The 12,803-nt window shown below is 36.4% G+C and overlaps 1 protein-coding gene across 3 annotated transcripts in view; it reads right to left on the bottom strand.

The window, feature by feature from the left end:
* Positions 1-68: 68 nt before the first annotated feature.
* Positions 69-12,803, bottom strand: part of LOC120526251 (patatin-like phospholipase domain-containing protein 1) — a 55,940-nt gene continuing 43,205 nt past the window's right edge. For all 3 annotated transcript variants that reach the window (XM_039749329.1, XM_039749328.1, XM_039749330.1), the window contains 4 exons: positions 10,088-10,582; positions 9,501-9,633; positions 5,342-5,464; positions 69-1,390 (listed from right to left, as the gene is read on the bottom strand). In XM_039749329.1, coding sequence (XP_039605263.1) covers positions 1,060-1,390; positions 5,342-5,464; positions 9,501-9,633; positions 10,088-10,582 — 1,082 coding nt within the window. In that variant the 3' untranslated portion in view covers positions 69-1,059. The remainder of the gene's footprint in view (positions 1,391-5,341; positions 5,465-9,500; positions 9,634-10,087; positions 10,583-12,803) is intronic.

Raw genomic sequence — 12,803 nt, 5'->3', positions numbered from 1 at the left:
AATGTTGGTCTTATGATTTAGTGCCCATCTATTAAAGTTAATATAAATCAAATTCTCGAAAGTCAGTACACTTAACATACTTCATTTTATTTATTACAAATATCAAACATGTATAATCAACCTTCTTTGCCTTTCTTAACTATTTAAAATTCATTCTTTAAAGAATTTTTATTTAAGCCAAAATGATATGTTGTATAATATCACAGTATATATAACCATGTCGATAAAATGCAGTATTTTAGTGTCGCTGATATAGATGACAAAAATGTCTGAATAGCCAAGCATTTTTGAACAGGTACAAAATCAACCTAACAGTATCTTAACAAAATTAGACACAAATATAGCATTTAAATATAGAACAATTAAACCACACTCATTCATATTGGTAGTGTTATCTTTGTGCACGTAGTGAGCCAAGGCAAACCACCCCAATTCAAAAAAAGTTTGTTACATGTAACAGAACTGAATTTAACAGATGCAACACTGTATATAGTATAAGTATACACTGACAAATAATGTGTTAGAAACACCAGAAAAGCAGTAATAATCAAATTACCTAGATCGAGATTTTTAATTCCTCATCGGTACAGATACTTAATATTACAGTGTACATTTCTGCTAGTTTATTCTATTCAGGTTATATGAGCCAAAGGCTAAGTAACAAATTAAATTGTACATAAACTTGAGGCAGTAATATGCCTTTCTGACAAAGGGAGAAAACTACAAAAACATTTTTAAACTAAATATTTCATAGTGCATAAAATATAGTGAATACTGCTATTTACTCTAAAGTGTTACATCCAGATAATAAAACAGTTTTAACTTGGCAATACAGACCTTGTGTTGGTGGACCACATTTTCTTTCTCACTGTATCATTCTATTAATACACTTTTGTTGAAATAATTATCTGCTTACATCAGGTCATGTAATAAACTGATAAAATAATCAAGACCATCAATTATGATTTTCAAATAAAACTGAAAGAAGCTTCTTTTCACAAAGCTCAACACAAGTGTTTTCACTTAGACCAAGAGGTGCTTGAGTGATCCTGGGCCATATTAAATACTATCAAATGCAGGAACAACAGAATTGCTTGGGTGGCTATCATATGTCTCCTCCAAAGAAAGATCAGATTCCTCCACCTCAGGAGAATGAGACTCATCGCAAGCTTCAAACTCTAAAGGCAAGTCTCCAGGCCAGACACCTAGATGACCAGGATTTTCTTGCATTGCTACCTGGAGGTTGAACTGGAGATCCAGGAAGGACGTGCTTGAGCCCGAGAGTTGCACATGCAGCATAGAGCGGTACCGCAGATCAGAACTCAAACTGTCTTCTTTTGAAGAGTCAGAAGAAAATTGTGGTTGCGATAAAAAAAGCTGGTTCCAAATACTTAAAGATAAAGAATAAAAAAAAATAAGGTAAAATTTAACATAGACATATTATTTACAGAATAATTCTAGAAAGGTACTGTGTTAAATGACAGTAATTCTAAGTATATGCAGTTCAGAATATGGGTAATTCAAATCTGCAGATATACTTCAAATGCTTATAGGCAAATGTACGCAATTATACTAATCAAGCACATGAGTGGAAAGGGCTTTGTTGTAGTCCATCAACTGCAGTGGGTGAATATTTTAAGAAGTAATACAAGAAAATGCAATGCCCTCAATCAAAACACAAGAAAAATTGTTTCAGAACAGTGATATTACGCATGAGAGTTTTAAGAGTCTCATTACTGTCTACAACTGAGACTTATGTATTTTACATCTGTGGCAGGTCACGTTACACAGCTAATGAATGTACTTAAATATAAACTACACAGTTCTTCAAACTTTGTCTTTTCTCTGTAGCAAAAGCAAAACCATGAAAAATGGTATACCATACAGTTTATTAGGCAACATAAAATCTTAACCTGTATTAAATATCTTGTATAATATTGCCTCAAGCAAAGACCCAAATTGTATTTAAATGGAAAATCTTACACACACTTCCACTTCACTTGTTTAAGTATCGATATAGCACAAATCCAAAATTTGATGACAAAAAACTGATTGACAAAGGTGACTGAAAGAAACCACATTATATGAATAGAAACATGAGATTTTACCAGACCTAATTAGACAATCACAAAGAATTTGCAAGAATTACAGCAATGAAATTATTGCTTTAAAAAAATAGCTACACTGCTGTGTTACACGTATGAGTATATCATAGATGGATCTCTATATTTCTGTATGTGGTTTGCTCTGTTCAATAATAAATAAAAAAAAATCATAATGCCTAAATAGTAAGACAACTTTGTGCAATCATAGTGTTGTAGGTGCCTTTGCATCAGCTTGGTATTATAAGCATATACAGAGCTAAGCAATATATGTACAGTATCAATGAATACACTCAATTCAATTAAAGTATGTAGTATACATTTTAATGTTCTTCTGTGTCTTTACCACAGACCTTTACATTCCTGGTTTGTACATGTACATAACACATTTAGCTTTACAAACGGAAATGTGCAAATTAAGATACTTCCGTATTTCGTCTCTTTTGTCTGTTCAGTAAGCCACAAAAATGAGCATGGACTGGCGCTTCAGAGGATGTATCATATATCAATATCCCATTTGGCATATTTATATTCTCTCTGACTTACTGTATTGGATTATTAAGGTTCTTTTCACAACTTTTTTTTGTTAATTTTTGGTCTGTTCAGAAGCAATATTGACAGGAAATTTAAGTGTGCAAATTGGGCATTAAAAATAACAGCTGTTTTTCAGGTTGTGGTATACAAAAGGGCAGATGCTACGGGAGCAACAGCCAGTGAAATTACTAATCCAAAAACGTACACATTTGCAAAACAACTCACTTATTCAATTTTCTATAGAAAAAGAGTATCTGTCTTCACTGAAGGCATACAAGAGTAAGAGAAGTAGCTTAAGTTCAAAGTCGTTTAAAAGTACAGTAGTTAAATCACAGATTGCAAGTAGTTGTTTGACATCATTAAAAGGTTCTTGCAAAAATTACCAAAATTAAGCAACAGCAAAAAAAAAAAAAAAAAAAGAAAAAGCAAGCTGTAATGGAATGCTAAAGGTGGCTGATATATGCAATCTACTACAGATAGAACATTTAGAAAGCCATAAAAGTACACAGGTAAAATTTTAAATCAAACAAAGAAAGGCAGCAGTTATTTCACAGCTATTATACAAAGCTTAGTTTAATTTATACTCTTCCAAAATGGTGCAGGAGGATGTAACACAGTTCTACCTACAGTAGACAAGTTGTAAGTTATAGGCTGACTTAATGGAAACAACAGAGAAATGAGATGCTAAGTTAGGAAGTGTATATTGTCCCACAGCTATTTAATTTCTGCAACCAATGTCATTTATGTAACATGTAACATTTCTGGATTTTTCGATCACTGTGTCATATTCACAAAGAAAGGGGCAGCCTTTTTGTACAGTAAGAATGAGCAGCCTTTTTATTTTCAAAGGTAGGCACCTGAAACACTTTACACACAATTGTTAACATAGTTTTAGTAAGTTAAATGACTCCTCTCAGAGTACAAGCAGAGGTCAGAGTACATAAACGTGACAATGAGACTCTCTTACATAAGCTGGGGCGCTGCATTTCTATACATTACAAACTTAATGAAATAACCATTTTTAAGAATTTAATAAAATTTGCTTTTTAACAAATGTTGAAGGACAATCTATTTTAAGAGCATTTACCAGTTCAGCCCCATGTATATTTCCAGTCCGGGATTCTTCAAGATTTGTATTATGTCTAAGTATTAATGTTTTGCACTATTTATTCTAATTACAAAGATATTCTTGAGGTATAAATACCATGGATGGAAAGATAAAAATGAGCATAGTTAAATATGAATTCACAAGGATTTACAGGCATTGGAATCTGTGGGAAGCTCAATTTTCACTAGATAAGCAAAATGTAATCTCCTGTTCACTTCTACTTTAGGGGTGCTCAAATGTACTGCTCTTTTTGCTGGTAGAAAGCTATACGTTTAAAGCTGACAATACACATCTGAGCTTGGTTGTTAGTACTTTCTTTGGCTGAGGTAAAGAATTCCTATATATTTTTCATCAAATCTGTGAATTTAAATACATAACCTTGGAAAACTAATTCTGCAAAACAATCATGAATAACTGTAGTCTTATATACACATCACTGCAAGTAGGTTATCACTGATTGACTGGTATCAGCATCAGTACATCTTGAGTGTGGGTATCATGACAATCTTTGTGGTTGATTCAGGAACTTCTTGGATTTGTTCACAAGTACACAGAACCTAAGAAATCAATGGCTATTACTTGAAAAATCTTGCAAGTGTGAAAAGGGCGTTATGTTTAAAGGAGCATTCCTACATGCAGTATATTCCAAAACAGACCTGTAGAGCAAAAGTCTTAACTAAATAGAGTCAGCTCACTTAATCTACCAGCATGAGCATAGTATTCATTCAGTATGTGATTTATTGTACAAGAAAACATTCTTTAGCAGGGGTGTCAAACTCCAGTCCTGAAGGGCCGCAGGTTTTCATTCTTACCATTAGTGACCAGTTTTTGCTGCTAATTACTTCTTAAAATTTTCTTCACTCAGGCCCTTGACACACACTTGTTGTTTCTTTTTCCATAATTTGCAGCCAAACAATAATAAGACACAAAACAAGCCACCACATCACACAATATCTGAAAATAAAGAAAGGTGAAGGTCTCAGTAAGGTTGATCTCTCAACTCACCAAAACACTTTGACGATGTTCTTATGAAAAACAGAAAATCAACAGTTTTGGAAATGTCAGCTGTGGCAGAACGAGAGCAACAACAAGCCGTGGAATTAAATAACGAGTTTAATTAACAGCAAGAATTGGCTTCTCATTAAGAAACTGGTTGGAGTTTGAAGCCCCAGTTTAGCTGGTCATCTGCTGGCTCGTTTCACGTCTCATTTCTGTTTGGCTGCATTTTAATGAGGAAACGAATCAATTCAGAGGACTGAATCCTTCTAACAGGGCTATTAAAATGTGAATTAGCAGTGAAAACAGGTCACTGATTAGGAAAAGGGTTAGAATGAAAATCTGTATCTGCTGCGGCCCTCCAGGACTGGAGTTCGACACCCTTGCTTTAAAGCATTTCCAAGTCATACAAATTGAAATTAATGCTCATACTCAATTTCCATAACCTAGATCATCTTGGAAAGTACCCTACAAATATCTACTGCCTTATAAAATACAAGTTTCAACACAGTGGTAACAGTATGGATGAAATTACAGTAAGGAAATAAAGACAAAGCAAAATATTTATCAAAAATGTGATTTATACAATGAAAGTAGTTACCTCTCAACAAATAGTCTTGATACATTTTTAATAGCCAAATCTTTTATTATTATCAGAGTCTGCTTCACACCTTGACAAAAAAGAAGCACCTCCTCTGGACGGGTCACCAGCCAGTGTAGTATTCTAACAAAAACAAAGCAGATGTTTTCCTGTTAATTAATAACATGCTTTTTATACTACCTTTGTTTTGCTCAGAGGGCTTCATAAATATTTAACAGCATACAACAGGAATATGATAATGTGGCCAGCATGAATTTCCTTATCACACCCTCTGTTTTCACACACTGAAAATGCATGATAAAAGACGTAATATTACAATAATGCCTCTAAAACCTTCACAGTATTGAGCACAAAGGTGTATCTATAGCAAGACCAGATTATATATTTGAACTGGTTAATAATACTCAATAAAAGAGAAGGAAAAAAAAACAAAAAATTGGAAATATGCAGCAGTCTTTAAAATCAGATTACAACTAATTCACACGACATTCTCAAACCTGCTTAACACTACAGTACTTATGATCACAAACGAGAGGCGCCTATCCAGGCCAAACTGAATGCAAAACAGAAGCCAACCTCGGGAAACAGTACATTAAAGGGCTCTCTTATACATACAGTGGGTACGGAAAGTATTCAGACCCCCTTCAATTTTTCACTCTTTGTTATATTGCAACCATTTGCTAAAATCATTTAAATTAATTTTTTTCCTCATTAATGTACACACAGCACCCCATATTGACAGACAAAAAAGGAATTTTTGAAATTGTTGCAGATTTATTAAAAAAAAAAAAACGGAAATATCACATGGTCCTAAGTATTCAGACCCTTTGCTCAGTATTTAGTAGAAGCACCCTTTTGAGCTAATACAGCCATGAGTCTTCTTGGGAAAGATGCAACAGGTTTTTCACACCTGGATTTGGGGATCCTCTGCCATTCCTCCTTGCAGATCCTCTCCAGTTCTGTCAGGTTGGATGGTAAACGTTGGTGGACAGCCATTTTTAAGTCTCTCCAGAGATGCTCAATTGGGTTTAAGTCAGGGCTCTGGCTGGGCCATTCAAGAACAGTCACAGAGTTGTTGTGAAGCCACTCCTTCATTATTTTAGCTGTGTGCTTAGGGTCATTGTCTTGTTGGAAGGTAAACCTTCGGCCCAGTCTGAGTTCCTTAACACTCTGGAGAAGGTTTTTGTCCAGGATATCCCTGTACTTGGCTGCTTCATCTTTCCCTCGATTGCAACCAGTCGTCCTGTCCCTGCAGCTGAAAAACACCTCCACAGCATGATGCTGCCACCGCCATGCTTCACTGTGGGGACTGTATTGGACAAGTGATGAGCAGTGCCTGGTTGTCTCCACACATGCCGCTCAGAATTAAGGCCAAAAAGTTCTATCTTGGTCTCATCAGACCAGAGAATCTTATTTCTCACCATCTCAGAGTCCTTCAGGTGTCTATTAGCAAACTCTATGCGGGCTGTCATGTGTCTTGCCTCTCCTCAGTGTGTGGATAGTACTACGAGCTCAAGCGTGTGCAGAAGGAACTCCGAGTCCAGCTCAGGGCGGCGAAAGAGCAGTACAGGAGAAAGCTGGAGCAGAAGTTGCAGAACAACAGCATGAAGGAAGTGTGGGATGGGATGAAGATTATCACTGGCTGCAGCTCAAAGTGGGGTGCCGCCATCGAGACAGACGTGGAGAGAGCAAACCAAATGAACAACTTCTTTAATAGGTTTGATCATCCTAACCCACTCTCACCTCAGAGTACTGCATCCTCCAACCATCCTTCTGCTGATACCAGCATAGGTGAGACATCCCCACCCACAATTACAGCAGCCCATGTAAGCAGAGAGCTGAGAAGACTTCGTGCCAGCAAAGCAGCGGGTCCAGATGGTGTATTGCCATGACTGCTGAAGGCCTGTACGTTGGAACTGGGGAGTCCTCTACAGCGCATCTTCAACCTGAGCCTGGAACAGGGGAGAGTCCCAAGGCTTTGGAAAACATCTTGTATCACCCCTGTCCCAAAGGTATCACGTCTTAGTGAGCTGAATGACTGCCGGCCTGTTGCTCTGACGTCACATCTGATGAAGACCATGGAGCGGCTGCTGCTTCACCACCTGAGGCCACAGGTCCGCCACGTCCTCGACCCTCTGCAGTTCGCATACCAGGAGAAGGTGGGAGCGAAGGATGCTATCATCTATATGCTACACCGATCCCTCTCCCACCTGGACAGAGGCAGTGGTGCAGTAAGAATTATGTTTTTGGACTTCTCTAGCGCCTTCAACACCATCCAACCTCTGCTCCTTAGAGAAAAGCTAACTGAGATGGGAGTAGACTCACACCTGGTGGCATGGATTGTGGACTATCTTACAGACAGATCTCAATATGTGCGTCTTGGGAACTGCAGGTCTGACATTGTGTTCAGCAATATAGGGGCGCTGCAGGGGACTGTACTTTCTCCGGTCCTGTTCAATCTATATACATCAGACTTCCAATATGACTCGGAGTCCTGCCACGTGCAAAAGTTCGCTGATGACACTGCTATTGTGGGCTGCATCAGGAATGGGCAGGAGGATGAGTATAGGAACCTAATCAAAGACTTTGTTAAATGGTGCGACTCAAACCACTTACATCTTAACACCAGCAAAACCAAGGAACTGGTGGTGGATTTTAGGAGGCCTAGGCCCCTCATGGACCCTGTGATCATCAGAGGTGACTGTGTGCAGAGGGTGCAGACCTATAAATATCTGGGAGTGCAACTGGATGACAAATTGGACTGGACTGCCAATACTGATGCTCTATGTAAGAAAGGTCAGAGCAGACTATACTTTCTGAGAAGGTTGACATCCTTCAACATCTGCAGTAAGATGCTGCAGATGTTCTACCAGACGGTTGTGGCGAGTGTCCTCTTCTACGCGGTGGTGTGCTGGGATGGAAGCATAAAGATGAAAGACGCCTCACGCCTGGACAAACTTGTTAAGAACGCAGGCTCTATTGTAGGAGTAAAGTTGGACAGTTTAACATCTGTGGCAGAGCGATGGGCATTAAGCAAACTCCTGTCAATCATGAAGAATCCACTGCATCCACTAAACAGTGTCATTTCCAGGCAGAGGAGTAGCTTTAGTGACAGACTTTTGTCACTGTCTTGCTCCACTGACAGATTGAGGAGATCGTTCCTCCCCCACACTATGTGACTCTTCAATTCCACCTGGGGGAGTAAATGCTAACATCATTTCTTTTTTTTTTTTACTATTTAATTTAATATTGTTTCTTTGTATCAGTATACTGCTGCTGGATTATGTGAATTTCCCCTTGGGATTAATAAAGTATCTATCTATATACAAACACACTCATTATATATTTAGTGGCCAACGGGGCACCACAGAGCTCCAAACACGGATGCACAGACTTATCTGGGTTTAAAACAACAGGTTTTATTTCAAACAAATACATCCACACAGCAAATATACAAACTTCTTTATTGCTACTCCTCCCAGGTGAGTGCTGCCTGTCACCTCTCTCAGCTATGACTCATCTGGACAAGGCAATGTGGTTTCTTTTATTGAAGTACTTCTGGGAGTACTTCCGGTACTAGGGTTTCACCTTTTGAAAATACTTCTGGGTCATACTGAAGTCTCAAAGGGTAGGGAGTGCAACTCCCTGCTTCACCCATGGACCTCAGCAAGGCTCCGTTATCTGACTACAATAACCAGCATTCCCTGCAGGTGTCGGAAAGGGTCCTGAAGCCCAGGGATGCTGCCATCTAGTAGGTCTGGGGAGCACACAGCTTTACTGACATTTGCATCACCTTAAATGTTAGTGTTGACCTATTGATATTCACTCAGTTTTCACATTCACACAACTCCTTAACTAATTCACTATAGCTAGCTTTTCTATATGTTCTGTTGATATTTGTCAATAAACTTCTGCCGCTGTTAAAATTTAGCATTGACAATCTTTTTTTTAATTTGTGTTTCCTACAGTAATATAAGAAGCAAAATGGTAATAATGGTAATACATAATAAATTAATCCAGAAACCACAAAATACAATTTTAAAATACAGTACCCCTTCTATCCTATTCCTGAAAAAAAAAATAAGAGAAAGACATAAAAAATAGGAATTCGGTTTAGATGTAATCACATCCAACTATGATATCTTCAAAGCTTACTAACCTCTGGCTGAAGATATAGGTCAAGAACAATGGAAGAGTATAGGGAAGGAAGCAATAGGATAAAAGCCGCAGGAATAGAGAGCTGGACAGGAATCCAAAAATGCCTTCTTGGCCTACCAGGTTGAACAGTAATGCTAAAATGATAAAAAAAAAAAAAGAGACATTTTAATTTGAGGAAAATAAATACTTCTTGATTCATTTTAAAAATTTGACAATAATATGTTAGAATATCATATATCTACTACATTACAGTGTATGCAAGTATGTCATACTCTTATTTATTTATACTAAAGTAAAATTCTAAAAATATTTAAGAAACACACAATTTTAACATGATAGATCGCTAAGAAACCTCTAAAGGGACAAAGTGCAGAGCATGAAGCTATTGGTAGCAATACACTTGCCTGTTTTTAAAGGAGACAAAACAAAGGTTATATAAAAATCTGACTTTGGTACAATTTGCTTCAAGGTAATGTAAGCCATTTTTTCAAGCTTTTAATAAGCTTGCTGTTTAAAAGCAAACATATTCATAAAAATCAATACAAAAGCAATTTTTTTTTTACTTTAACAAACTACATCCCTACATACCTCCTTGCACCCACGCTGGTAAACTATTATAAACTGCCTGCTCCAAAATTTCCAAATTCCAATCAAAATCTTGATCAGAACCTGGCACAGATGAATCAGAGCTATTCTCACTGTGGAGCAGTGAAGTCTCATGGTTTGTCTCATGTTGTGTTGGTGGCTTCTCTGATGTCTGGTCTGCGCAGAGTGGACTTTGAGCAATTTTTTGTTCTGTACAACCTGAAGATCTATCAACGTGATATGATTCTTCTTCTGGAGCAAGTCTATCCACTGAAGTCTGTACTGTATACTCAGATGACACTCCGTCGTTCAACTTTACATATTCACTTAGAGGACTTTCTTCAGTACAAGTCTGTGATGCTTCCTCCTGAGAGGCACGGAGAGACTGAATATTTTCTTTACACTTGTCAGCTGGAAGAGAATTTTCCATAGTTTCTTGGTCAATCTGCCTTCCACAAACTTGAGTAAAAGAAACAGGACTGGAAGAAATCTTCAGATCTATGAGAAAGATAAAACAAGCTGTAGTCTGTTATGCTAAAAGAGCTGCATAATGCACAGTAGAAGTATTAGTACACTAACAAATTACAGTAACTGCTAACATTAAACACAGAAGCAGCAGTTTCTGGAATGACCGGCTGACAGGTAGAGTCACATATGATCATTATCATGCATTTTTTTTTATTGTAACTTGTTCAAAAATAAAAGCTCACATGGGACAGGGCAGAAAAGACTTTCAAAATAAAGCCAAAAAGGATTGCGGGAAGCAGCATAATGTAGCAAACAGCTGAAAGAGGGTCAATGCTGAACATTTTTCTAAATATCTGTTCATGAGTGATCTTTGATATCATAACTGATTTCCAAACTGAAAAATCACTGTTAACTTATTACATTCTACTTTGCTATCACGGATATCATGATGCAAAACCAAATCCTTTACTTCCACAACATATTTAAAAACAATAAAGAGCTTAAATAATCATGAGAACAAGAAAACAATCAGCAAACATTTTGACAGAATATATGCACCACATGAAGTATTAACATATTAAAGAAAATAAGTTATTTAAAAATGCATACATTCAATGATTAATAACCAACTGCCTTAAAAATCTACATGTCAAATATAATTATATTAATTCATTAAATATTTTTCAAAACTCTCAACTGCAACTCAATTTCACTACTGCATTGCAAGGTTTTGGATATTAAGTGAATAAGTGGGGTGAATATCTGCTTGTGTTCAAAATTTCAGTTGCTCACAAAAATAAATAACTGTGCTAATTTATAAAAATGGCTTTAGGATGCATCAAAACGTTTCCAATGATGATTTAAATAAACTTTTTCGCAAAATACACTGAAGTATACTAGCATAGTGTACATGAAAAATTACACTTGATATAAACCAAATTTAAATCTTTAAAAAGAATATACTCTATCTATCTATCTATCTATACTCCAAAAGACAAATATTGAAAGTGCTGTAGAGCTGCAAGTTAAAGAAATTTGTTTATCACCTATTGAAACATATCGTCTTGGCAATATACACAAATTGTGCTATTTTATAAATTAACAGTTAAGTTTGTAAAAGATTTGATAGTGTAAGGCAGATTGTTTGGTGCAATAAAGAAACCACACCAATATGCTGAAGTGTATTATACTATACAGTATTAATAAAAGGACAGTCTAGGAAAATGAGCTTTTGAATCCTGGTTTTGAAGCTATGTGAGCTCTAATTTCAGAAATGAAAAGGTACGGCAGCTATGAGATATCCAAAACAGTTTTCCACTTATTCATTAAATTTGGCACTAAATGTACAAATCAACAGTACTGTACTATAATTAATTACTTATTAGGTTACGCTATATTCATTTTATATCATCTTAAGTTTGTGCAATTGTTAAAGAAAAGTGTCAAGTTTCCAGTTATATATAGTAAAAGGCTTGACCATAAGGGAAAGGAATGATCATTCCATAATGTTTTGTTTTTTTTTACTTTGAAGAACAATTGTCTTAACAAAGCACACAAGATACCACAACTATTTATGGAAAATTTAGTTGAACAAATAAAAAGAAGAAGCGACTTTCACTATTGTCATTAAAAATATTTGCAGTCCTACACCTGACTGAAAAGAAACTAATGGTACAGCAGATTGTGTTTCTTTCATGCAAAGGTCCATGCATTCAACTGCCAATGCTGCCCCCCAGTGCCACAGCTTATTATGAATAATGTAAGCTACTATGGCCCTTGTTCAGTCCAGCATATCCTCACTACTTCTGCTTGATATGCAAGTTGCATTTATTGCAATTCTTAGTTTTTCAAAATATTACATAATGTAAAATGTCACCTTTCAGTGTTCTTACCTTTCAGTCTTAAGATTTTAAGATGGATAATGATCGATAGGGTAGATAATGCTATTCCCTAAACATTGAAGTATACTCCACATAAATGTTGCAACCAGCATTTCCTGGTGACATCCCAAGAGTGAGAACTTTTCCCCCATACTAGTTAATTTACCTACTATTGTAGTACTACAAATAAGTATTATTTTTTATTAGAAATCTGCAATATCTTCACAGTTCAATAAATGTAAAGAATCAATCTACAAAGTGTTTGTCTAATTATCATTCTAAAAATGTAGCAGACTGTTGCTTAATTTACATTAAGAAATGCAATCTGCCAGGAAACAGAAGATTTTCTTTCTCAACAACATTTACTTCAA

The sequence above is a fragment of the Polypterus senegalus genome, chromosome 3 (genome assembly GCF_016835505.1).
Source record: "Polypterus senegalus isolate Bchr_013 chromosome 3, ASM1683550v1, whole genome shotgun sequence".
Taxonomy (NCBI): domain Eukaryota; kingdom Metazoa; phylum Chordata; class Cladistia; order Polypteriformes; family Polypteridae; genus Polypterus; species Polypterus senegalus.
The sequence above is the reverse complement of the archived record's forward strand: the minus strand, read 5'-3'. Positions and strand labels throughout refer to the sequence as shown.